The following is a 27510-nucleotide window of genomic DNA, read 5'->3' on the forward strand; positions in this document are numbered from 1 at the left end:
CATCTTTAAATTGCGTATACTGTAGCACCCACACGCATGGGGGCGTGATGTGTATTATGTTCTTTCTCAGTTATAGAGGGCTCACTATATCTTTTTCGTCTTGTTGACGTCGTGTATGCAGCGCTAGAAGTATACGTACGTACGTAACTGCTAGCTGGGCCTACTCTACTAGGTATTTCTTTAATTTTGCAATAATTAACCAGCCTTCTTTCAATGATTGACAAATTGATAAATTAAATAGCAAGTGTATTCTTACAGATATTGTTAATTTTGACTTTGTTGCCCTTCCTGTTTCTGTTTACCGGTCAGTAGGCTAGCATTTAATACTAGCCTATTATATACTGTCCTAGACCAGCAGAGCAGGCTCACAGGCCAGGGAAGGCCGACGATCGAAGGTACGCAAGCCTAGTGTGGGCGTACCAAATTCCCCTCCTTAGGCCTAGCTATTGTAGGCAAGGCTACAGGCTGAGCCGAGTCCCTGAACGTCATTCTTGGGTACCAATCGTACATCCTATCGCTAACCTAATAAAAAAACAGGCTAGGCTAGGCTCTCACTTTTATTTTCTAATGATACATAGGCCTACATATTTTAAATTTGCAGTCTTTTTATTATGTTTATAGAGAAAACTCTAGGCCTAGACGATGTTAATTGTTTTTTTAAAATTAAGTAACTAAAAAAATATGTTCTACAGAAGCTTTCTTTTGAAATATTTGTAGGCAATTAAAATCATGAACAACGAAAAAGCAAAGCATCACAAAAACAATAGCTTGAATGACAATGAAGAAGAAACCACAAAACTCATTCATGGGAGGCGGTTTTCCTTGCAAATTCCTTTTGCGGAACTTTGTGTACTAGAATTTAGCTCCGGCATTAAAAAGGAAACAAAAGAATGGGTATTGAACAAGCTTGCTCTACTGCCGAGCCAAAATGGTGCTGGGGTAAACGTTCGAGTAACACAGACCGAAAAGAAGAAAGACATTATAGTCTACGTAGGCGTCACAAAAGAACGAATGCTTGAAGGAGCTGAGAAAGCGTGCTTAAAGAAAAGATGTAAAGATGGCACTCTTGCGGACTTCACAATCAAACACAAGGATCAATTCGACCAAGAAGGTAAGAATTGTGTCGGGTCGTTCCAATAACATAATCGCTCGAGCATAAGACTAACCCATTGACCACTAAATTTTGTCATGATAAGGGACTGAACTGCTTTGATTATGTGTGAAAAAAAAGGTATGCCTTATCTGCTATATTGGGAGATGCCACAAACTTTGTGCGCAGAATCTCCTTCAATGCCTTCTTAATAACACAAGCTGTCTTATCGGTTGACAATTTCAACAAAAGATTATTAAAGCATAAAAACAACGCCGTGGTTAGGATTCCGGCACCGGAACTCAACTGCCCAGCGTTAGGGATTCCGACACGCTATTGCGCATGCCCAGAGCGAGGTAATCGGCGACTCTATACTTACCAACAGCGATGGATTATTTCATAGCTGCGCCACACGGCGAACTAGCCTAGATGCCTTCTAATATGGGATCCACTATTCTAGGCTAGGGCTACCAGTTAGACTACGTGACCAGTGGGCCTATAGTATTTATTTTGTAATTAAAAAGTGGTTGCTTCATTCATATATAAAATTCATATCATTATGAATTATATAATTACATGACTAGTTTTATGATTTTTCATAACGCATTATACTGTACATATACAACATGCAATCACAAGTTGATTTGTTGACGGCAGCCACCGCGTGGATGTGAAAAAACTGTTCGGGAAGTCAGTGTCGCAACGCTAAAAACAGCATTACGATTCTTATTCATTAGATAGATACTGATACTTATTAATATCATTATAATTATTTTAACGCGTGGCGTAGTCATATTTTAATTATTAATTCATGTATGGCATAGGCCAAGTTTCATCCATCGCTCTCTCGCTCGCGCAACGACTATCTAGGCTACAGTAAATCCCTATAACACTCCGACTCTCCGTGGTGTGGCACTATTATTAGTGCAAGCTATAATTCACTTCCCAGAGCTCTGGGCATGCGCAATAGCGTGTCGGATTCCTTAACGGTGGGCAGTTGAGTTCCGGTGCCGGAATCCTAACCACAGCGTAAAAACAAATTGCTAAAATTTAATGTATAAAACATTTTTTTTATTAATAAAATAGTATTCTCTTTAAAAAACAGCAAGTGGTAATTCAAATATGATAATAAAATATTTTATGTTTAATTTATTATAATAAGTTTGTTTTCTCATTGGCAGAAGCTGAATTTCTAAGTACGGCAGAACAGCAGAGAATAATAAGTTACATCATCTGCAACCTGGTGTCACATGATGATGAGGTCATACCAGGAACGAAAGAGAAAGTGTACAGGTCTGAGAAAACCAGTGAGTTCAGGAACACCCTAAAGCTCTGTATAAAACTAGCAAAAAATGTTATGTTCCTAAATATGGTCGTGATATGCCAAAATATGAAGTGATATGCCCAAATATGGTAGTGATATGCCCAAATGTGGTAGTGATATGACATCACCTCCATATATCATGGGCACATCACATTTTGTTGTCACATAAAGTTTGATAGTGTAGACAAGGCTTTAGAGTTTCTTTCTACAACTGAATTGTTGTACATATATAGTTGACTTCTAGGATTTAAATTAGGTAAAAATTCCCAACTTGAAAATAATGAAAATGAAATATTTGAATATCTTGAAAAACATGGTACTATTTTTGCTTATAATGCATCAACCATATAGTGTGAGATTTACAACCTTTGGCACATTTGTCGGCCATTTTCCAGAGAGAAAATTTTCTTTTTCACCTCATCTCAATGTTTCGACCTTTCACAAAAAGTGGAAGTATGAAATGTCTGAGTAAAAACTTTATTATCGGGATAGTTAGGAGGTCTGATGTGATTGTGATTTTTATAGTGTACATTTGGGTAAACCACTAATTCAGATGAATTAATCCAAGGTTACTCAGTGAAGAGCTTAAAGAAATTTCTTACAGGAAGTGACCTGCTGACCTTTTAGATTCTTTATTTGATATCAAACTTTGATATTGTGTTTTTTGTTGCATTTTTCAGTTATCAAGTGTATGAGTTTAGGAATTGTAAGCCGACTGTACCCATTACATCAGCTGGGTGAACTAGATGAACTCAGTCAAGCATGGTATCAAAGTTTAAAGAATATCGTCAAACAACCACATGGTAAATTGCGTCAATTGCGCCCTCTACATTACATTTTTTTTTAGCAAAGATCATACAAAAATCTGTGACACGCTATGTACAATTATTAATATTGATTGATAGATAATCTGTTCTTAGTTTTTTTCAATTTAAAAAAATTGTTATCACAGATATGATTCGTCGCTACTTTGGAGAGACAGTTGCAATATACTTCAAGTTCCTTGGCTTCTACACGAGAATGCTCGTATTTCCTGCCGTCTTCGGCATCATTTACTACTTCTTTGGAGGTCAAAGACGGGCCAGCCACAGTTACGGACTCTTTGCCATATTCAACCTCGTCTGGACCACATGTTTTCTAGAGATATGGAAACGTAAAAGTGCAGAAACAGCATTTCGTTGGGGCACGTATGGGATGGTTAAGTTTGAGGAAGCCCGTCCTTCATACACCGGTGAGGTCTGGATCAACCCGGTGACAAAACGTGAGGAACCGCATTATCCAAAATGGAAGAGATCATTAAAAAAATACGCTGTTTCTTGTCCTATTATAATTCTATGTCTTGTGGGTGCGTTTTGGATGATGTTGATGTCGTTTCATTTTGAGAAGGTGGTGTTAAAACATTACGACATAACCACTACTGAAGGCAAGGTTATGATTCAAGTTCCAAGTATTGTCTATTCAATCTTGATCGTCATCTGCAACAAACTTTATCGCAAGTTGGCACGGTTCTTGAACGACTGGGGTAAGTTATGATGAAAAATGCAAAACTCTTCTTTTGAATCAGTTTGGAGAAAAGTTGATTTTCTACTACTTTAAAAAAAAGAACAAATTTGTCCCATTGTCAACCAAATTCTGCTTCTCTAAAGCTCTGTCTACACTAAAAAACTTTATGCAAGAAATAAATATGATGTGCCCATATATGGACATGATATTTCATATCACTACCATATTTGAGCATATCGCAACCATATTTTGGCACATCAAACTAGGTTGATAGTGTAGACAGAGCTTAAGAATTAGGTGGCTATTTATATTAGTAACTTTGTTTTTTCTTTGTAGAGAACCATCGTTTAGAATCATCCTATGCAAACAATCTTATCTTGAAACTTGTTGTGGTATGCTGTGATTTTGTTTTTGCTTTTTGCATGTGTTCAGTAATCAAACAATTCATTCATTCACCATTAGCTTTCACTCATTTATATTTCAATCCTTTATATATCAATCCTTTATATTTCAATCCTATATATTTCAATCCTTTATAATCAATCCATTATATATCAATCATTTATATTTCAATCCAACATTTAATATATTTTCCAGTCTTTTATTCAGTTTAACTATATTATCCAATCATTCAAACAGTTATTAATGCTATCATTCAATCTATTTCATTTCAATCTTTCAGTCTTTTAATCAATCTTTCACTTTCAATCTTTCAGTCTTTCAATCTCTCAGTCTTTCAATCAATCTGTCACTTTCAGTCTTTTAATCAATCTTTCACTTTCAATCTTCCAATCAATTCACTCTATTTGTCAATCCATCCACTAAATCTAACATTGCTTGTGTTCCAAACTGACTAACCTTAACTAACACATTATTAGATGTTATTGCATTCCTCCTCCTAAGTAAATTATTGACTTTTTTCAGTTTGAATTCTGCAACTGTTTCATGTCATTGTTCTATGTTGCATTTTACATCAGGGATATGAAGTTACTTAGACAGGTATGTCAGTTGTTAATATCATTACACATAAATATTTTATACGCATCCAACAGCGAGCACAAACTCGCCAATTACAGAATGGATAAACTATTTTATAATTTATCGTGCTTATAAACTAAGTCTCATTTGAAGCTTAGGGTTGAAAGAGTCGTGAGTTACAACCCTGTCACTAGATCAGGATTGAACCAGGATCTTGGGATTGGAAGGCAAGCACGTTAACCACCAAGCTACAGCTTCACTACCATTTTCATTGTAGATAATTGATTTCCAAAATTCCAACATTTCAATTAAATTATTGTATTGTGAGAGTTATGAGTAAAAGAAAGAAAAAAACGAAATGAATAAATAAACTAGAAAGCCGCTCCGAGAGTGCATACCTCCGCCTACTGTAAAATTCTCCTACATCAGATTTCTCCGGTAAAAAAAAAAATATATATTTGTGTGTGTCTTAATGCTGTTTGTGATTTACGCTAATTTCACTAAAAGCATGTGTATGCGAGTTTGGTGTAATGGTTATGTAACAAGCCTTTCAATTAACATTAGCTTCAGTTGAATAACAATAGAACAGCAACGCGAAAATCAAAATGAAGTTTTTTGGACAAGTAGTTCTCGAGAAAATTCAATTTGAGTTTACTTGTTACTTTAAGACTGCTCGCCGGCTTTTGAAAAATTCTGTCCTATCTTTTTAACACTAGCAGGTCTGGAAAGTATACTAAAAAGTGGTCCAGAATTGGGACCGTGTTCCGAAATGGTCCCAAAATTTAATGGAATGGTCCATGACCACATATCTATCTGTACATTCATTTTGGTAAAGACCTTGTAATTACTTTTTGAGTAATCCTGCTAACAAACAGACAGACAAACAAACACACGCGATCGATTACATATACCTCCTTGGCGGAGGTAAATAAGTGTATAAATGAATATGACATGAAATGAGACAAACCAAGATAATTTGTTCTTCTTTTTGTAGTATGTAGCAAGTTTGTTGATTGTCTCTCAAGTGATCGATCAAATGATCGAAACAGTTATCCCGTACTTGGTGCTTCGATTCATTAGGAAGGGTGCTCTACCGGATTCCCACGACAAGTCTGAAGAGCATCCAGCTCTAAGAGAGAGTAAAATGGACGAATATGAGGTTGGTAGAATAGTAATTACTTGTGCCATGTTGCATAGGCCATCAACTACACACCTCAATCTTGAGCGGTTTTTGGCGATTCCTCTGTCCAAGTGGTAACCAGTATTCTTCATATTCTTGCCAAGTTCTCTCCTTTGTGTTTTTAGCTTCCTTGTTGCTTTCACTATCTTTTCTAAAAAATGTTTTATTTCATTCGCATCCAACATCAAGCCTAACCAATTACAGAATGGATAAACTATTTTATAATTTATCGTACTTATAAACTAAGTCTCATTTTAGGCTTAGAGAGTGGAGTTGAAAGAGTCGTGAGTTACAACCATGGCACTAGGTTAGGATTGAACCCTGGACCTTGGGATTGGAATGCAAGCATGTTAACCACCAAGCTACAGCTCTACTCATACTGCCACAAATTCAGGGTTTGGTTTTCTGTAATCCAATTCAAACAATGAGCAGGGTATTGGCCTACTCATCATGGGTTACTTTCGGAGGTTCCCCTTCTCTAGCCATTTTTTTGTAAGTTGATATGATATGCCCAAATATGGTAGTGAAATAATCATATTCATTATGGGCACATCACATTTATTTTGTTGTATAAAGTTTGTTAGAGTAGACAGAGCTTTACACCATTGGTAACATAGCATTATTCCTCAATAAAGACCATTCCAATTTAGACCACTTGGCAGAGAGATTAGAGCTTAGATTTGTAATTAAAAATAATTTTTTTTACAGGGTACATTTGATGATTATTTAGAATTATTTCTACAATTTGGTTACATTTCATTATTCTCCGCTGTCTATCCTCTTGCGGCCTGCTTCGCCTTAGCAAACAACTTGATTGAGATTCGATCAGATGCGTTCAAGTTTTGCCGAGTTTTACAACGTCCATTCTCCAGGCCAGCGGGAGACATTGGCACTTGGTTGGTAAGTTAAATCTGTATTATGGACAACAGTGACCTTTTAGACTGACCGGTCCTTTTCTCAATACAGTAATGAGTAAAACATATACATTAGAGCTTCTCATTTGGGACACATATATTAAAAATGTCCCCCCTGAAAAAATAATTCTTAAAAAAATTGTTGTTGAATATTCCATTTTATTGTAACATAATAGTTTTCCACTTTAACCAAAAATTGATTTTTAAAAAAATGGAGTTACCTGAAAAAATGTAATTTAAAGCAAAAAATGTCTAAAATTGACTGCCAGATGGGTTTTGGTTGAATTTAACCATTTTTTATGAAAACATTATTTTTTGGGGGTTTTTTTTTCTATGGAAGTGATTAACTTTATTAAAACTACAAAATAAAATATTCAAAGGCTGATTTAATTAATCTTCATTTTTCATGTTTTTGGGGGACAATACATCTTTAAGGGAACACTTTCCCATTAGATTGCAATTATATAATGATAGTTATGTTTTTTACCATCATTTCAGATAGTTTTTGAGATAATGAGTGTGTTGGCTGTAGTTACTAACTGTGCCTTGATTGGTATGTCACCAGAGATCCAAGAGCTGTTGCCGCAAATATCGCTCATTAAGCAAGTGCTTATATTTGTAGCTGTTGAAGTAAGTGCAAGGTTGTCATAAAGTTCTGTCTACAATATCAAACTTTATGCGACAACAAAATGTGGTGTGCCCATATATGGACATGATGATGTCATATCACTACCATATTTGGGCATGTCACTACCATATTTGGGCATGTCACTGCCATATTTGGGCATGTCACTGCCATATTTGGGCATGTCACTACCATATTTGGGCATGTCACTGCCATATTTGGGCACATCACTCTATTTTTGACTAGTTTGAGTTTTGCTTAGCAATGTGAAAGGCTGGGCCAATATGTTGCTCCTTGTTTGTTTGTTTCTACTACTACTACTAGACCTTACTACCATACGATCACGAGGTCTTCATTTAAAATCCTTAACAACCTGATACAATCGTTCATATGCTAAACATGTGACAGACTGTATTTATAGCTTTAAAACATTGTTTCTCTACAGCATCTATTTCTTGGAGCCAAAGCAGCGATTGCAATATTAATTCCAGATCTACCAGAATGGCTTGAGATAGAGTTAGCCAAAGAGGAGTTTCAATCAAAACAGGCACTTTTACAAAAGGTAACATATAACTTCAAAAATGCTTTACAAATTCTGATGCATTTTATTTATTTAGGGACAAGGCCTTATTTTTTTTTAGTTTAGGGGTGAGATAAGCAAAGTAAAATGTTATTTTGGATGAAAGCGATATGGTGCAATAGACTAGCATTTGAGAGGCATGGGTTCAAAAATTGTCTGTGTTTTTTTGCTTGTATCATTAAGTAAGATGCTTTACTCTCATTACCTCATCCATTGGATGGGACATAAAGCCGTTGCTCCTGGTGTGCATAAAATGCTTATGTCCGAAAAGAGAAGGTAATCGTCTCCCAGTCTGCTGATCATGACTTGGTTTATTGGCAAAATAAAATAAAACCAAGCATAAATTAAAATCATCAAATTATAAAAAATGGCAATATGAGCCAAACATTTCTCTTGTAAAGTTTTACCCACTTTTAATCTTTTACGATGAGATTTAAAAACTGCTAACCCTCCTTGTTAGAAGTGATCAATTAAAGTCGCATTGTCCTTTCTACAAACACTCTCTTCACGTTGAGACTGTTTACTACACACAACCTGTGAATGCTGCTGTATGGTGTTTGTCCTCTGACCTTGTTTAAGTCAAGTTTAATGTGAATTCCATTATTACTACTTCTATTGATGATCACAGTGTAAATTTGTAGAATACTATGTATACGGCTTCTGTTGAAATCTGCAGATTTGGTATTTACTGTGTGAACACAGGCTTATTTTTTTGCACTAGGTTGCATTCGCACACAACAAGGTCAAGCTTTATGTTGTAAATATTAATAAATATACAGGTGTGGTATTTACTGTGTGAACACATACTTATGTTGTCCTTGCATTATGTTGAATTCACACACAAGAATTATGTAATAAGGTCAACTTAATTACATTGTAAATATCAATCAGTGTGCAAATTTAGTATTTACTATGTGAACACATACTTATGATGTCATTGCACTGTGTTGAATTTACACACAAGAATTGTGTAATAAGGTCAACTTAATTACGTTGTAAACATCAATCAGTGTGCAAATTTAGTATTTACTGTGTGAACACATACTTATGATGTCCTTGCACTGTGTTGAATTTACACACAAGAATGATATATACATTGCTACATAATTTTATTTTTTTTTTATACAGAAAGCAGAAGCTATGAAAAAAACGGATTGAAAAGTTAAGGAAACAAGTAAGATTGGATTTTATTTTCAATGTCTTTGCCGTATTCTGATACTTTTAATTGCATTGTTCTTCTGCAACAAGCATAGAGACTGTTTAATGTTTGTTTATAACGGTGAAACTTCCTGCTGTTTCATAAGCTGTTCCTAATCAGTGAAACCTCTGGACCAATCATGAAGGTGTTTTCTTAGCTGTTTTTAATCGGTGAAACTTTTAGACCAATCATAGAAGTTGTTTCATAAGCTTTTCTCAATCAGTGAAACTTCTGTACCAATCACATTGACTGTTTTATAAGCTTATCCTGTGAAACTTATTTGGACCAATCATAGAATTTGTTTCCTAAGCTATTTTCAATTGGCGAAAATGTCTCGACTGTTCTCTAAACATTTTTAGTTGGTAAATCGTAGTTGCCAATACATCCAGTTATCCAATGGCAGAGGCTGTTTCAAAGCAGGATATCCAGTAACAAGAAGCTAAACCAATCGAGAAGCTTGTTATATGCTACATCATTCCTTGTGACATTAGACCAGTGAAATACCTTGTTTTATATCTTCCGATATCTTTTATTCAATTGAACAATTTATTGTAACAGGCTGTAGTACAAGTTTATCATAGTTTTTGAATAATCTATGAACAATTCTGGACAAATCATAGAGACTGTTATACAATGTGTTTGTCAGAACATTTTCAAATTAGACCAATCACTGATTGTTAAATACTACAGTCCACCTACTATTCCATTTTAAAATGTGTAATTTTGTCTCATTTTTGGGAAACCAAGTCTGAAAATAAATACTTATTCATCTGTTGAACATTATAGTAATAGGGCATTGCAATTGTTCTGTATTGCAATTATACAACCAAACTATTAAAACAACCAGAAATCCTCATATTAAACAGAGTATATTCTAGTACAAGTAAATATATATATTTTTATAAATGCTGATTCTTTTCTATATACAACTCTATTTTTATACTTACTTTCTTATATAATATTATACCAATCTCACCTTTTAGGCTTCTGTTAACATTTTTTATAAACAATATTTCCATATGTTTTACATACATTCTATTATAATATTTGTTTATTATTATTGTTAATTCAGAGATTTTTTATTAGATATTTTTTTTAATAGTTCTACTGTAGACGTAGGCCTACAGTTGGTTCCGTTTTCAGAATTAATATATTATTTTATTTAATTCAATTATATTATTTTAAAAGTACTTTATTATTAGCTTAGTTGTTTCATCAATATATTATTTTTGGGATTTCTAATTTATAAATAAGTTTTAATTTAATTAAGTTTTTTTCCTAATACAGGTCTACCCTTGAGTTAACTCCTCAAATTAGGTAACTCACCCCCACCCAATTTAGAAAACATGCTCTTTAGTTAGATACTGCACATCAATTAGTTTGAGACAACACTCTCTAAATCCAGATAACGCACTCAAATTAGAGACCACACACTCTAAATAGATATCGTTCTCTTTGGCAAGAGAATACTTACTCTCTAAGTGAGAGATGACAATATATAATAAGATACTACTCTCCCTCTCCATTAAGTGCTCTCCAATTAGAGGCTATGCTCAGCTCTCCAATTAGAGGCCATGCTCTCCAATTAGAGGCCATGCTCTCCAATTTAGAGGCCATGCTCTCCAATTAGAGGCCATGCTCTCCAATTTAGAGGCCATGCTCTCCAATTTAGAGGCCATTCTCTCCAATTTGAGCCCATTCTCTCCAATTTAGAGGCTATGCACAGCTCTCCAATTAAGAATCCATACTCTCCAATTAGAGGCTATGCTCAGCTCTCCAATTAGAGGCTATGCTCAGCTCTCCAATTAGAGGCTATGCTCAGCTCTCCAATTAGAGGCTATGCTCAGCTCTCCAATTAGAGGCTATGCTCAGCTCTCCAATTAGAGGCTATGCTTAGCTCTCCAATTAGAGTCTATACTCTCCGATTAAGAGGCTATACCCTCCAATTTAGAAGCTATGCTTTCCAATTAGGGGCCGTACTCTTTAGACTTCACACTTACTCTCCAGGTAATTGGTTAATAAAACCATCACTTAGTAAATAAAACATAATAATGTTACTGTTTTAGTGTTTATCGTTTTTTTATTCAGGTTTGCAGGTGTAGAATTCATATATATATATATACAGTTTATAAAAGATGATGAATATTCAATAACTTTTGTATTCAAAATATTAATTAATAATTGCTCTATAGTTTATTTAGTTACGCAATAAAAATATTGTAAAGTTTCTTAAATTTCAAATATTTTGTTGTCTTGTGTGAAATTATTATGCTACCGTGGAGCATGGATTAGGCCTACGTGGAGGAAATGCAATTTTATTTGTACCTCTATCGATGTTTGATGTACTGATGACGCAAATCGCGTTTACTTATCATTTTTTAGGTGTACTGTAACGCATTATTGGCTCGTGTTTTGTCGCAATTGCGTGTCGCGAAAGTTAAAATACAACACCGGTGTAAAAGTGACAGGTATAGAATTCAAAGCCTGTGTAAACCCAAACGTTGTAAGTAAACATTAAAACTTGTAGTAAACATTGATTTTAATCCCTAGGCCAATGATTTCTACCCTGTCTATTGACGTCGGTGAAGAAAGGCCTACACTGCAGATGGCCCATGAGTGACACTCCTTATATTGTATTCCACGTGTTATTGACTGATGTTTTGGTATCGTTAGGTGTCGTCGGGTTCCAAAGAAAACACAACCTCCCCTGAGGAAAATAATAGTAACGTAAATTAATTTTTAACTCAATATTTTTGTTTATTCAGAGTTTGTGGTTTATTAATGGTACTAGATTTGGCTTAATATAATGTAGTTGTATGACTCACTGTGTTTGCATACGGCATTCCATAGGAGAACTCCACGTGCATACAGGGCAGCAGGGTCTTGATTCCTGGATACCAACATTTTTTAATTTTCCTCGTGAATATTTTTTTAATAGCCACCTACACCGTAACATCATTCCTGTAGAGTTTTGAAAGATTTGTTTCAAAGAAAAACACATGAGAGGAAACAATTTCGCGGTTTTCCATTGATTTTCACACATTTTAGAAAATAAGAAACCTTCCATTATAACCACAGAGAAAACTCTATAAACACTCAACCAATCAGAAACGTCCAATCATTTTTCTCAAGACGTGACGTCATTTTCGGAAACTGTCACTCATATATGACATACGTCATTCAAACGGGGGTCGCACGAGGATATTTAAGTCGTGTATAACACGTTTAACTCACAAAAAGTAAGCCTTTAATTGGCATATGTCGAAATATTTGCTAAGCGCGGATGATACCATAAGGACCCCCCGGAACATGTATTAAATATATATAGCAAACCGGAACTCTTGAATTAATTTAGCCTTAAGTATCCGTAATTATACCTTAAGGATCCGTAATTATAGCCTTAGAAATGTAAGCCTTAGTATCCGTGGTAATTCCTTTAACTGTAGTAAATCAAATAATAGCGAGACCAAGAGATCATTTGATATTGGAAATTGTTGACATTTTACTTAATACGAAGGGTTGAGTTAGACAGTAATGCACTTTCCCCTGCCCAATGTTATTATATGTTACGTTGTATCTTATTGTATTAATATTATAGTCGAATAAATAAACAAAATGAAATTATCGAAGTATATGATCACAATTTTCTAATATATCTTTAAAAGAACTTGGCAACTTTTGAAAAAAAGCACCATTAACTTAAATAGGCACATAGGATATGTCCTTGACGATTTTTCCCTAACCGAAAATACTACTGTACGCAATTATTATTTATTTATTAAAATGTAATTGTGGCAATCGACTTAAAGACAACGTATTGGAATAGAAAAATAGAGAATGCCCCAATAAGTGGATTTTTCAGAGACCGTTTTTGCTCCGTCGTCGATGTGTGGATGGGAGTTCACTGTATCGTACTTTTTCTAATGTTGTTCACACTCAAGAATTGATACAAAGAGTGTGAAAGGCAAACCAACGAGTGTGTGTATTGCCTTGGTTGTTTCGGAATGTCTAACATTGTTGGGGAACATCGTACTGGGAATTAACAAACATCCGTTTTGAAATGTGAAAATAGGCCTATATTTTAAAAATACTATAAAAACGTTTGTATTACCATTTTCCATTTGAATGTTCTTTATTCTTACTTATTCTATTGTCCTTTTCAAATTGTTTTCGTAGTCGTACATTTTATAGTTAGTGTTCTTAACAACAATAAAAAAAACTTTTTAGTTCATGGTTTGCGTCAACTTTTTAAAGTAAGAAAGTTTGATATTATGTTCTTTAGGTTATGTTCGCGTCAACTCTAAGAAGCAGTAACGCGTTTCTCGGGTGTTCTGCGACATGATGATTTCGTTGTATATTATTATATTACGTCATCGTTTTTTGACTATAAAATGGGAAAATTCCCTATTCTCAGTTGTAAGTCCGATGAATAGGTCAAGTTAGTGTTAAAGTGTCAGACAGTATGATAATTACGCAATGAAAATAATATAATCTGTTTCTTTACGGACTACCGAAGGACACCACCTACGAATATCTATTCAAAATTGTAACTTACAACAATAAAAACAACTTGTTTGTCATATTTTCCATCCAATTATTATATATTTCAATAATACCTTGTCACGAATGACTTTATTGGCGTGTGGTAGTGTTGATGTTTTGTTCTGGATGGTTGCGTTTCTACTAGAAAGTAAAGTGTATACATTGTTGGTCTGTTCTTTCCCACGCCGCCTCTGTTTTTAAGGCCCCATTCGGAGTCTGGATCGATACTCATAAAAAAAAATAGTGCAAATATATAACACCATCCTACTATTAAAGAAAACAATTATTAGGTATAAGAGTCTCTAAATTACGTACACCACTATCTTTCAATTAAAATGAAACTGAGGAAGTTCGTAATTCAGCAGCATTCACAGTAGAACTCCTCATTTCCAGTCGAAGAAGAAATGCAATATATTTTAACACTCCACCAACCTCTATTAAGAGGACACTTTGTTGTTCCTGAAGGTATCACCACCTTAATTGGTTTTCTATACTACAACCAATACTTAATAAGATTTCTATTAAATTTGACATCCCTCTACTCTGCCTTGTATTGTACATGATATACGAAATTAAGTCACCAAAAACGGTCGAGCAAAATTTTAATGTATACGAATTTTCTGAGAGCAATAAAAAGTTACCGTGAAAGCTACTATCGTGCTAAAGATATAGTTACTAAGTTACTAATGTAGAACCGTAAGCTCTGTCTACACTATCAAACTTGTTTGACAGTAAAACTGCGATGTACCCAAATATGGTAGTGATATGACATCATCATGTCCATATTTAGGCACATCCAATTTTTTTGTCACATAAAGTTTGATATTGTATAAACAGAGCTTGATTATGTGTTAACAAGATGAGTAAATACTAACTTTGAGTGGAGGTTTTTTGGTACGTGCAATAGTATCCCACTTTCCACTTGTGCGTTGTAGGTGAGGGGGGGGGGGGGGGGGGTAATCGGCTTTTATATTTGATTGCATTTTTACAAGACGAGATTTTCGTTGGCTCTAGTGTAAGATCATGCGGGAAAAAAACCCAGAATCTTTATTATTATTATTAAACAATTACCTCGATCAAAAGCTACTCAAATCTCAGACACAACAACAAAATCCTTACATCAATCTCAAAATAGATGCAGGCTTATATATAACTGTCAATGTAAATAATATGCTAGTCGTAATAGTCCACGGTGGACTGCTTCAGTAAGTGTTCTGTAAACTATCCATTTAAAGTCAGTAAACAAATCGAATGGAAATTTTCGTTAACATTACGCTCAATTTAGTAGACAACAGGGTAATAAGCAGCCATGGCTAATTCGGCGACTCGGAGACCTGGGAACTGCCCTTAACACCATGTTGTTCGTTAGTGACGGTGCAGTATTAACTGGGCTACAGTTCGGCGGCGGCGCGAATGGCGCGTTAAGTTGGACAATAATGATGCTCTTCTTTACTGAAATAATGTTTTTTTTTTTAAATAATTCGTTGCTTTATAAATGTATTAGTGCGTGTGTAGGTCTAAGGACGATAGGCCTACTTACAGTAGGAAAGTATGGTTGGGTGCTTAGCATTAAAGAAATCATTGATGACGTAGGGGATCCCCACACCTATGTGCTACACGTAAAAATAAAAATAAAATAGAAATTGATAAACAAGGAAGATGAGAGGAAATATATGATAATGAGAAAAGGTCTGAAGCCGAGATTCAAACCCGCTTGCTTGGTATACAGGTATCGTAACATTTGATACTGGGGCTTTCATTTTATAGTTTATTATCTGAAAAATGTCTAACACAGGACTCTGAGAAGGTCACATAGAATATGAAAATAGAAGACCGGAATAGTAGGCTCAGTCAACTCAAAACCACACAGTTAAAACTAGATTATAAAAACTCACTTACTTCCGGAAAATTCAATGAATGAGATTATCATTTTAATTTTAGTCAACCAATAAAACAGAGTTATGCGAGGTAGGCCACAAAAATGTCGCCGTTTTAACGGACTCGGATGCCGTTGGTACACGCTCTTATTTTGTTGGTAATCTTGTCGGTTTTCAAACTCTTTAACCATATGGTACACTTGCTAAATATTCCTAAACGTGGGTGTTTTGAAAAATAAAGTTTTATTGTATAGCTTTAAAGATTAACACCTGATTCTAAATAAAAATTTAAGATTTATTGTTCCTGAATAATAATTTTTTTTTAATATTTTTGTTGAATATGCCACTTTAATGTCACATAATAGTTATCCACTTTGACCAAAAATTGAATCGAAAAAAAAAATTATTTACCTGAAAAAACTGTAATTTAAAGCAAAATATGGTCAAATTGGCTGCCAGCCAATGGATTTTTGGTTGGATTTTACCATTTATGATGTTATTTTATAAGTTAAAATATTGGTGATTTTTTTTTTTTTTTCTACGGAAGTGATTAACTTTATTAAAACTACAAAATAACATATTCAAAGTCTGTTTTAATTAATCTTCATATTTTCATGTTTTTGGGGGACAATACATCTTAAACAAAATTGTGCCGTCAGGACCATTAAAAATGTAAATTGATTGTTGTAAGCACAAGGTCCGACGATAAATATCTCACCAAACCGCATATTGTATTGTCGCACAAACTGATGCACATTTAATTATATATCATTACACACGTGTTGCTGATACGTCACGTTATAGCATACATCTTACGTGCGTATACATACGTACTGCAGTAATGTTTGTTGTCAATCTTGACATGGATGATACGTCACGTTACGTTATAGCATACATCTTACGTGCGTATATATACGTACTGCAGTCATATATGTTACGTGCGTATATATACGTACTGCAGTAATGTTTGTTGTCAATCTTGACATGGATGATACCTCACGTTATAGCATACATCTTACGTGCGTATATATACGTACTGCAGTCATGTATGTTACGTGCGTATATATACGTACTGCAGTAATGTTTGTTGTCAATCTTGACATGGATGATACGTCACGTTATAGCATACATCTTACGTGCGTATACATACGTACTGCAGTAACGTATGTTGTCAATCTTGACATTGATGCGTCATCCTGTATGCCACTCATAACCCTAATGTACAGCACATGATATCCCTAACTTGAGCACAATGTCAATGTTATATAACTCGCCAATTGATGGATGGCAGTGTGTACTCAGGTGGTACTAGACTTGTGGGTTAAATAATGTTCACTGCTAAGTCCTAATATGTTTGCGAAAGTAGGTCTATAGTTCTATAATGTTTTAAAGGTACTTTTCCGGCAGCTACAGTATGTTATCTAACATTATCATGTGAGAATTTTAAATGTATTTGGACCGTACAAATGAAGACAGGAGATTACTTGCTGGTTATATTAAAAGTTAGTGTTAGGATTAGTGTTGTTTTTCTATGAGCATGCTGTCTTCACTTGATGGTCCTGATATAGTTCGTAGACTGTTTACTTATTAGCTGAAGTAGGCCTAGTAAGCTGTGGAAAACCGTCGCGCTGTGTTAAACCAAGCCTACCATAATGCGCATGTCCCGTAATGTTGTAAAGGCATTTATTGTCCTAAGAGGCAAAAAGTAAATATTGTAGCATACACTATACTATAAAACAAATAACCCGAATCATAAGGCCTAAGGCTGCATTCCTTAATTGCTATAATGACGTTTGAACAGTACGATAACAATCGATATATCAGTCTGGCTTCTCTACTCAAAAGGGTTAATTCTACTTTGTTATATTTTTCATTAGAGATTTTAGCTGTTATTATAACAAAATGGCTATAGCCTATATGGCTTTCATTTTGAATGGAAATAATGGTCACTCAGTGTGAGATAATAACGATGCAGTACCACATCGTCACAACCATTCGGTACCACGAATGAAAGAAAACGAAATAAAATAAACATCATTCGAGTACCGTGTGATGGTGATTATGTTGTCAATTTAGCACCGTAGGTGACGATGAGGTCATTTGGGCACCATATACTGGGGTAGGCCTACTAGGTGGTGATGAAGTGGTTTTCAGTACCCGATATTGTGACCATGTGTTTATTTGGATATTGCATATATGGTGACAATGTGGTTCCGCATGGTTGTGACGACGTGGTACCGAATGGTTGTGACGATGTGGTACTGCATGGTTGTGACGATGGGGCATCGCATAGTTTTGACGATGTGGTACCGCATGGTTGTGACGATGTGGTACCGCATGGTTGTGACGACGTGACGCTGCATAGTTGTAACGATCTGGTACCGTATAGTTGTGACGATCTGGTACCGAATGGTTGTACCAATATCATACCACATGGTTGTAACAATATAGTATCACATGGTTGTGGCAATGTGGTTCCGCATGGTTGTGACGATTTGGTACCGCATAGTGGTGACGATGTGACACCGCATGATTGTGACGATGTGGTACCGTATAGTTGTGACGATGTGATACCGAATGGTTGTACCAATGTCGTACCACATGGTTGTACCAATATCGTACCACATGGTGGTGACGATGTGACACCGCATGATGGTGACGATGTGGTACCGCATAGTGGTAACGATGTGGTACCGACGACATGGTACTGCATGGTGGTGACGATGTGACACCGCATGATGGTGACGATGTGGTACAATATAGTTGTGACGATGTGATACCGAATGGTTGTACCAATGTCGTATCACATGGTTGTACCAATATCGTACCACATGGTTGCGACGATGTGGCACCGCAAGGTTGTGACGATGTGGCTCCACTACCAAGTTTGGTGGCGGGAGTATTAAATACATCGTGATGTAATACTATTGACTAACGATCAAAACAGTAGTATTTTTATTGTAGTAAATTCATCCAACATTGAACAAAAGTGTGATGTCAATAACTAACAAACCTGATTGATAGACAAAGATATTTATCAGATTCAATTATAAATTTCGTATGATACAAAGGTCACATCTTGTATAAACACTAAAGACCAGAGGCCAATATAATTCATTGTGCGAACCAATATTTACACTTAGGTTTTGCAGTCGGATGTTGGAACAAATTAGTCTGGTATAATATGCTTATATGATTGTGGTGTCATTTTGGATACATGAATCAATTAATAGATTAGAGCAGTTATGTAATACATTCATTCTGTATTCTTATTTATAATGTAGGCCGGCAAGGACAGAGGTGAATGACCTGTAGGGTGAAATCGATGTGTTTGGTTTTATATAGGCTAACTGTAGCGAGCGTTCGGTTTGATAATTCGGGCAACTGAGAACTCGCCTGATCGAGCGTCGTTGTCTCCCAAAGACCTGTTATGGTGGAACTCGTCTTATACCTGTATGCGCGGTGAGAATCAGTGGCGGATCCAGAATTTTAAAATAGGCGAAAATGGTGAAATGAAGGACTGAGCTTAATTTGCATTACAATTTGTAAAAAAATCCCCCCCCCCTCCCCTTCCTGGATCCGCCCCTGAGAATTGTGTTTGTTGAAAACAGCATTTGATGGATGCCTATTAACGGCAATCTATTCTCAGACACTCATAACCATTTATTTCACATTAGTTACTGATTGTATTGACCCAGCTAAAGGATTTAATTTTTCAACAGATAAATAATCTGATAAATTCTAGAACCAGGTGGGCATAACCTTTGATTCACCGACACGTTATATATTTACCTGATATTCCAATATGTTTATAGTAACTGATAAATACCCAATTTAACCTGTGCGTGACCAATTGACCAATTAACGTCATTTCTATTATACGCAGCTGTGTTTGGGCTTAGGTTGTAGCTTCAGTCAATACCCGTCTGCTGATAAACTTTCCCGCGTTTTTTATATTTTTGCCATTTGAAGCTCTTGGACGCTATAACAGATTGTAATGAGCGGATGGGATTTGTAAATTGAGTAGGCCTGAGTGATTTATGCATCCTTTACATTTGATTGGTTAGTTTCGTATCACGTGCCGTTCAGCAGTAGTTCTATTGCACGGTGTAAAGTCCTATTGTACGTTCAGCTTTTTGTCTATAACTTTTATATATGCGCGCCTTCGTTCCTTCATTGTATTAACGTTTGCTTTATAAAAGTAGGTATGTTATTAAACAAATAATGAATGATTTTTAGTCTAATTGGAAAAATATTTTCACTAGTTTTAAAGATTGAAAAAACTAAATTAATTATTTGTATGTACTAATGATAACCGATACCGATTTGTCATGACTTAATTTCACAATATGTCACTTATTTAAATGTTCCATTTAGGCTATGTAACTATTATTGAGACACGAGGATGTTTGTTCGTTGAAATTAATCAGAGCAAAAAGATCTCTATAAAGATTATACTATAGATTATACTTGAAATAAAAAATGAATCGTTTGCTAAAATTCGTCTGGAAATTCCCTTTGCAAAACAAATCTGATATAATTTAAAAAAATAACACTATAGTTAGAAAATAAAAAGGGCAATCAAAACAAAATTTAGCGAACAATATCCCATGAATTGGTACGCAGACTACAATTTGTAAAGTTATGTTTTTTATTGTGTTTAATCGGATCAATTGAGATTATATATCGGCCAGTCCTTTCACAGTACCGGCAAGTATCCTTGATAAATTGAGTAATTTTTAGACAAATTTGATTTGCACTTTTTATTGTCTAAAAAGTACGTGTAAAATATTTTCCAATAATTATTTAGATTGGAATTTTATTTTTTAAATTAAAAACGTTTCTAAAAATAATTATTTATTTTGATTGCTTTTTTATCTTTAGAAAGTGGAAAATATTTGTGAGTTTTTCAACAATGATTATTTTAATTTTTCACCGTAGTTATATAAACTATACGTAATAGTGCATTCACTTTTTTTCTTTTTTTATGTTATGCTAACCTAAAAAATGGTAATTACGTTCATATAAAGAAAAACCTGAATTTCTTGTAAAATTCTGATTGGATAAGCTGATTAGTGTTTCTATATGTTCATAAAGTGTCAGACTTTTTATCAAAATTTTTTTTTGCAAAATGCAAACGTTGCTAAGAAAAATTATGTGTTTTTAAACAATGTATTCAGTCGTTATTTCCATCAGAAGACTGTTCAAACTGGAATGGTTATCCGTTCATTCGGTGATTTTGGTTTACCATAGCTAAAATAGTAAAATGTTTCGTTATTAGCCTACTTTAGATTACTAACTTTGAGATCGACAAGAAAAGATGACGCAGCAGTTTAATAAAATTAGGTATTCTAGATATTAAGAATTCGTTATAGGTAGGCCTAAAGCATATTGCGTCATTTGTGAGAAATAGCCCAGATTTGTATTTGTCATCACATTGATAATTAGTCATGTCGATAATTTGTCAGTAATCATTTGTCATAATGATAAAATGATATTGATAATTGTTCCGTTGTCCATCACAAGCAATGCTAAAAAAAAAACGCACGAGACGTCGTGCCGCGTGGTTGTGTCTCATGTCGGATATGAAAGGCGGTTTCTTATTGGTCGGAATTGACACCATTCAGGCGGTTTTTGATTATCATAGTCAATCAGATTGTATGAATCGTATCTGGATATATTGACAACACACACGACCTGATCAAACTACTACTACTACAACAACCATTTACAACTAACACGCAAGAGTAACTTCTCATAGTATTGTGGCTTTACTGAATGCTTCCGGCCGTCACATTTGGATGGTTAAAATAAACCGGTACAGGTCGCGTGTACTTACGGTTAGACAGATAAATCGCTGAAATATTTGAGTTTCTTGTCTGCCACCGAATTTGCGCCAAATTGAAGAGTGTTAATTAACGCTGAAATCGTTCGTGCACACTCAATAGCCTACGTACGTTTAACTATTCTATTGACACCAGCCAGTCGCGTTTGTTTAATCCTCCGACACGTTGTCTCACCTGTACACAGCACCCTAACCATCGTACGTATAACTCACCGTGATATCACTTTGTGCCGAATTTACGCTTACGCAAATCTTTCCTACAAAACCGGTGTGAGAGACTGGTTACTGAATTTACCGATTTAAACCGGTAAATTTTCATTTTATCTTGACCGTTTTCATTCGGTATTTTTCGTCAGATTTTGTACGGATATACCGTTTCTGTTGAACATTTGATCTTATTAGCTTGGATTTTATTTATTCACCACCAATTTTGGAATTATTTTTGGGAGCCAAAGTATATAAAAGTAAGTTTAATATTCTTAATTACATTTTATATATTAATTATCTTGTATTTTTTCTCCTCTCTTTTCTCTTTTCTCTTCTCTTTTCTCTTCTCTTTTCTTTTCTCTTATCGTTTCTCTTCTCTTTTCTCTTTTCTCTTCTCTTTTTTCTTCTCTCTTTTCTCTTCTCTTTTCTCTTTTCTTTTCTTTTCTCTTCTCTCTTCTCTTTTCTCTTTTCTCTTCTCTTTTTTCTTCTCTCTTTTCTCTTCTCTTTTCTCTTTTTTTTCTTTTCTCTTCTCTTCTCTCTTCTCTTTTCTCTTTTCTCTTCTCTTTTCTCTCTCTCTTGTATATTATTCTATTTTTTGCAAAGGTGAGTAATGAGGTGGAATAAAGAGGAGGATCCTCAATCTGTTTGATTTATATAAATCATATACACTGTGCATACAACAACATAAGCATATACAGTTTAATTGTAAAAACGAATAAAATAAACCTAAATTATTTTGGGAGATATTGCTGAAAAGTTAAAAAGTATGTTTGTTAGAATAACTGTATCAATAAGTATATATGCATACAAATAGCTTTGACTGTATCAATTTGTCATGCATTTATTTGTAAAATAAATTCTTACATTTCTTACTTAATTCTTAATTCTTTTTCTTACTTCTTAAAAATGAATTAGAAATAGGTAAATCCAAGGACGTCATTACATTCGTAGGCCTACAGTGGTGCATTTAACCAATTACAGCGACAGTATAACATAAAGCAAATTAACCTCACTGTTATTCATTAGGCCATGTGAAATGGATCCAAATGATAGGCCTACATGACGTTCTTTTTTGTTAATCCCAAAAACGCAAAAAGAAATCATAGACCTTACGATAGTTTGCGAAACGTAGTTGGGAGTATTACTTACTACTCACTTTATTAACACCGTCACTGTATTGGGCAAAAATTAATATTTACTATTTTTGATAATTTCATAATATTCTTCAATGTAATTAATAAAACCATGTGGTATATGCAAAAGGGTGCTCGTACCCTCCGCTTTTTTTAGTTGATGAAAAATGATGTAGAGTATACCATTTTAAAATGTTAAAGCGACGGGCCCTCTCCCTTATCGTTCAAACTTCGATACCAAGCCATCAAGATATTCACTGCGGTTTCACTTCACACCCCTGTAAACGCACGTAGGTACCATGCTGCAGTTATCCTGATGGATATATTCTATTACATATAACGTAAAAATAGTTTGATATCCAAACATATTATCTCTTTGATTGATTATAGTTTTTAGTATCAGGTGTCAAATTGATAATGTTAGTTTTCTTTTCAAGTGCTTGTTAAACTACCGTACTTCTACTGAAGATGAGCTGGTAGATTGTGACTTGTAAGGCTAGCGGCAGGGCAATCTTTTGTCACGGATTTCGTGCTCATAAGCCTGCTTGCTTTATAGAGTACTGTCCCTTAAGTAAAGTTTGTTGGCTGATAGAACACACTTCGAACTCTCCGATATCGTCATTTTATATAACTCAGGCATACATGCTTCTAGGGTATTAGTAGTTATATTTGGTAGTTTTGTTAATGTTTAATCACATTTTCAGAGAATTTTTTGCCAGTGTAACATTGCTAAATGCTACTCAATACCACCCTGTTAAAACGCAATATAAACTTTGTTCCCTTTCCTATTCCGAATTATGATTGGTCATCAGTGAGAGTGATGTTGCTTTTCAAAATGTTTACCCGTATAGTTATAGTAGTAAACATATTCCACATTTACTCACATAGATTCATTCAGAACTTTCACAACGTTATTCAATTTCCAATTTTTTTTTTTGAATTTATTTTTATGCAAAAACAAAATCATTAACAAAAAGTGCTATTTCTTCAAATTGATTGGGAGCAGCTACCAACACTGCACTATTTATAAGTTTGTTATATTTACACACAACTTTAGATCAAGGTCTTCAAGTTAGAAAACAAAGTACGAACAAAACAAAACGTGCCAAACTAAACAGTACCCTAACTGATAAAACTATATTCACTGTTATTGATGTACTAAACTGGAATTTCAATCAGTAATTACACTGGTGGAGTGAAAGTCAATCTTACTTTGAAGAACTGTAACTGATAACAATTTAACTAGTCACTATTGATGTTCTATTACTGAAATTTCAATCTGAAGTTAAATCAGTTTACACTCATCAATCTTACTTGGAACTATATTCACTATCTATGTTCTATAACTGAAATTTCAATCTGAAGTTAAATAAGTTTACACTCATGATAGAGTAACTAAAATTTCAATCTGAAGTTAAATTGATGTACACTCATGGTGGACTGAAAGTCAATCTTACTTTGAACTATATTCACTATTTGTGTTTTATAACTGAAATTTCAATCTGAATTAAACTGGTATAGAGTAAAAAGTCAGTTTCGACTGAACTAGATATTGCAATGTTATGCAAGTCTTCCTTCTTAATTCTAAAAACAATGTTTATAAAGATCTCAATCTTTCGAATTTACACAAATTCTGGCTGATGTTCCTGCTTGCCCCTGGTATCATCCCCAAACAAACATAGCTATAAACCTTCGGAGAAGACGAAACACGTAGAAAACATTATGTGGGCCTATTTTATAAAGTTTTTCTCTGGTGAGATGGATTTACAAAATGTATTAGGTATACAATAATCAGAGTTTTAAAACTAATTTTTCTGACGCAAATCAGTTGGTATTACTGCATTTTGCCTACACTTTTTGCGTCCCTGTGTTAAAAATCTTGAGAAAACATGAGGTTTCAGATTTTCCTCAGAGAGAGGTGTCTGTAAGCCAATCTGTATTCTTAGACATTTTCTGATACTAATATCAGGTTTTTACTGCAAATGTGTAGTGTAACCTAGCAAACATGTAACATAGTCTTTGTATTTTAATAGAAAGCATCCACCCATAGAATTAGAATCCCTTTATTCACTTTGATTTTCTTTTAATATGGGTTTTCTAAGGTTTTATTTTTATGGACTATCTCCCACGTTGGAATCGTTTTGTTTTTCATTTGCATAGGCTTATTGTGGTGCGATTTATTGAGGGATGTCGATCGCGTTATCGAAAGTAGGCTACAGAAGATAAAGTTAATATCTAGATCCGAACAATTTATGTAGGTCTTGGTGTCATTAGTTATTAAAAGCTCAAGAATTAACAATAATACAGAACAAAACCTAAACTATTCAAAGAGTAAAAGAACAATATTTGAGGTCCTTTAAGTTAATTATAGATAGATAGATATGTAAGTCAATTTTATCTTCAAACTATAATATGTATTATAATATATTATATTATGACTATTCATTAGTACTTTTCAAAAATGATAAACATAATACATTATTGTATTACATTGGCATTTTAATTGTTAAAATTTAATTTATAAATAAAATGTATTTTTATAGTGTGACATTAAAATAAATTTATAGAATTTTGTTTCACTACGGTACCTTATTGAATGAATGTATATGAATTGGATTTTAAATTAATGAATTGTTTCTGAATAATGTTTATTGTTTATTTTTCTTTTTGTATTGTTTAGTTAATAGAAGAAAATAAATTAAAAAATTGTCGGGAAAAAAGGAAGGGAATATAAGTTACTGTTTTACCATAAACAGCTTAAAATTGATGACAAATAATTATGATTTACTTAATGTAATTCTCTTCTGAAAAGACAAACCTATAGGGCCTATAAGCGCCAATCACACTTTTTCAGAGAAAATCCTTTTGAATTTACATAATAGTAATGTATATGTACCACCCTGTTCTACAGTCAGAATATGACTGTAGGCATGTTGGCTCTTACTTCACACTCTTATTGACTTCTGGTTTATATTGGCCCACCTCCAATACCAATTAAGTTTGCGTTTAATAAGACATATTTTGAGTTAATATGAAAATATTGTGGTTTTAATTCATGGTGGCCTCAATACTTGATAATCTCATGGGAAGTAAACGCACTCCAAAATGTATTCTGGCACCGGTAAACTTACATACACGGGCTTAAACTCGCATTAAGAAAATTATTATCAATAATTGTATGGTTTTAAAGATCCATTACGGTTAATATTAACTACATTTTTTTATCCAAAAGAAATTCAAAATTATACTAAATTTAACATTGACCATAAGAAATTTGTTTTTTTGGCAAGAATAGTAAAATTAAGTCTTATCTAGGTAAAACAAAGTGTACGGATAGCCTATGTATGATTTATGTTCTGTAATATATTTTATTTGTATTAAACTTAAAATCAGACAAAATAAGTTTGTATTATTATAAATAATATTAATAGTTGACAATGTCTTAAGCTCTGTCTATACTATCAAGTTTGACAAAAAGTGCCCAAATATGGTAGTGATATGCCCAATTATGGTAGATATTACATCATCATGTCCATTATGGGTACATCACATTTGTTGTCACATAAATTTTGATAGTGTAGATAGAGCTTTATATATAAATAAGTCAAAGATGCAGATGAAATGGCATTCTGAGATGAGAGTGCGTCATAATGGTAATTACTATTACTATAATACTAACTATTATTAGTCACTCCTACTTTAAATGTTGGTTAATGTATACGTAATATGTTATTATCCATGGACCAGAGATTATAAAATAAAAGTTTGAATCGATTGAATTAATTAGTATGTTGCTTTATTATTTTATCATTATTTTATGTTATTTATTATTAAGTAATTTAGCTAGTCTGATGGAGATAATGGAGATAGGGCAAGCATTATTTGAATAGAAATCTTACAAAAACATATAAAATAATAAAAAAAACATCAATAATTTAAGATATACCGTAATAATTATATAATAATAAAAACAAAACATCAGAAAATGATCTGGATAGCAATCTTACAATAACACATAAAATAATATGATTAAAAAACATCAGTAATTTAAGATATTAATTATATAATAATAAAAACAAAACATCAGAAAATGATTTGTGAACACCTAACAATAAATACACCGTAATTATAAAATAATAATAATGATGATAATTTAAAAACTTCATATTTTTTTAGGACACGTAACATCTTCTTCAACACCCTATTATCTCAATTTCCGTGACTGTCGAATTACTTAAAAGTTACCGTTACGGTGTATTAATAGAAATCACTTTCAGAAATAATTTATGAAATATGACATAAGGGGTCAATGACATGTGAAATGTGACGTTTATCAATTTGACATGTGACTCATTAAGTCACTTTCAAAAAGAGTGCACAAAAGGTTCATAATTGTCGTTAAAGTGGTAATTAATTAGTTACGTCATCGCTCTGATTGATTGACTATTTACTACACTTTCATTCACGGCGAGAGAAAGCCAAACAAGTAAGGAGAACGAAGATATGATTGGATA

At 33.9% G+C, this 27510-nt stretch overlaps 1 protein-coding gene across 2 annotated transcripts; it reads left to right on the forward strand.

The window, feature by feature from the left end:
* The first annotated feature begins 82 nt into the window (after positions 1-82).
* LOC140056650 (anoctamin-10-like) lies at positions 83-12070 on the forward strand. Of its 2 annotated transcripts, XR_011846795.1 has the most exons (13): positions 83-172; positions 718-1111; positions 2272-2397; positions 3095-3217; positions 3367-3936; positions 4254-4309; positions 4842-4916; positions 5890-6054; positions 6784-6975; positions 7488-7619; positions 8060-8176; positions 9323-10963; positions 11154-12070. XR_011846795.1 is itself a non-coding variant. In XM_072102098.1 (12 exons), exons 2-12 carry the CDS (start codon positions 730-732, stop codon positions 9350-9352), a joined length of 1968 nt encoding a protein of 655 aa, XP_071958199.1. In that variant the 5' UTR covers positions 83-172; positions 718-729; the 3' UTR covers positions 9353-12069. The 2 variants fall into 2 exon arrangements, 1 of the variants encoding a protein (XP_071958199.1); XM_072102098.1 differs by having other exon boundaries at positions 9323-12069.
* The last annotated feature ends 15440 nt before the right edge of the window (positions 12071-27510 follow it).

Source organism: Antedon mediterranea, chromosome 8 (genome assembly GCF_964355755.1).
Source record: "Antedon mediterranea chromosome 8, ecAntMedi1.1, whole genome shotgun sequence".
In the NCBI taxonomy this organism is placed as follows: domain Eukaryota; kingdom Metazoa; phylum Echinodermata; class Crinoidea; order Comatulida; family Antedonidae; genus Antedon; species Antedon mediterranea.

Coding starts and splice junctions, on each gene's coding strand:
- LOC140056650 (XM_072102098.1), top strand. CDS start 730: ATGAACAACGAAAAAGCAAAGCATCACAAAAACAATAGCTTGAATGAC. Junction 3,937..4,253: donor ACGGTTCTTGAACGACTGGG/GTAAGTTATGAT, acceptor TTTTCTTTGTAG/AGAACCATCGTTTAGAATCA. Junction 7,620..8,059: donor TTATATTTGTAGCTGTTGAA/GTAAGTGCAAGG, acceptor GTTTCTCTACAG/CATCTATTTCTTGGAGCCAA.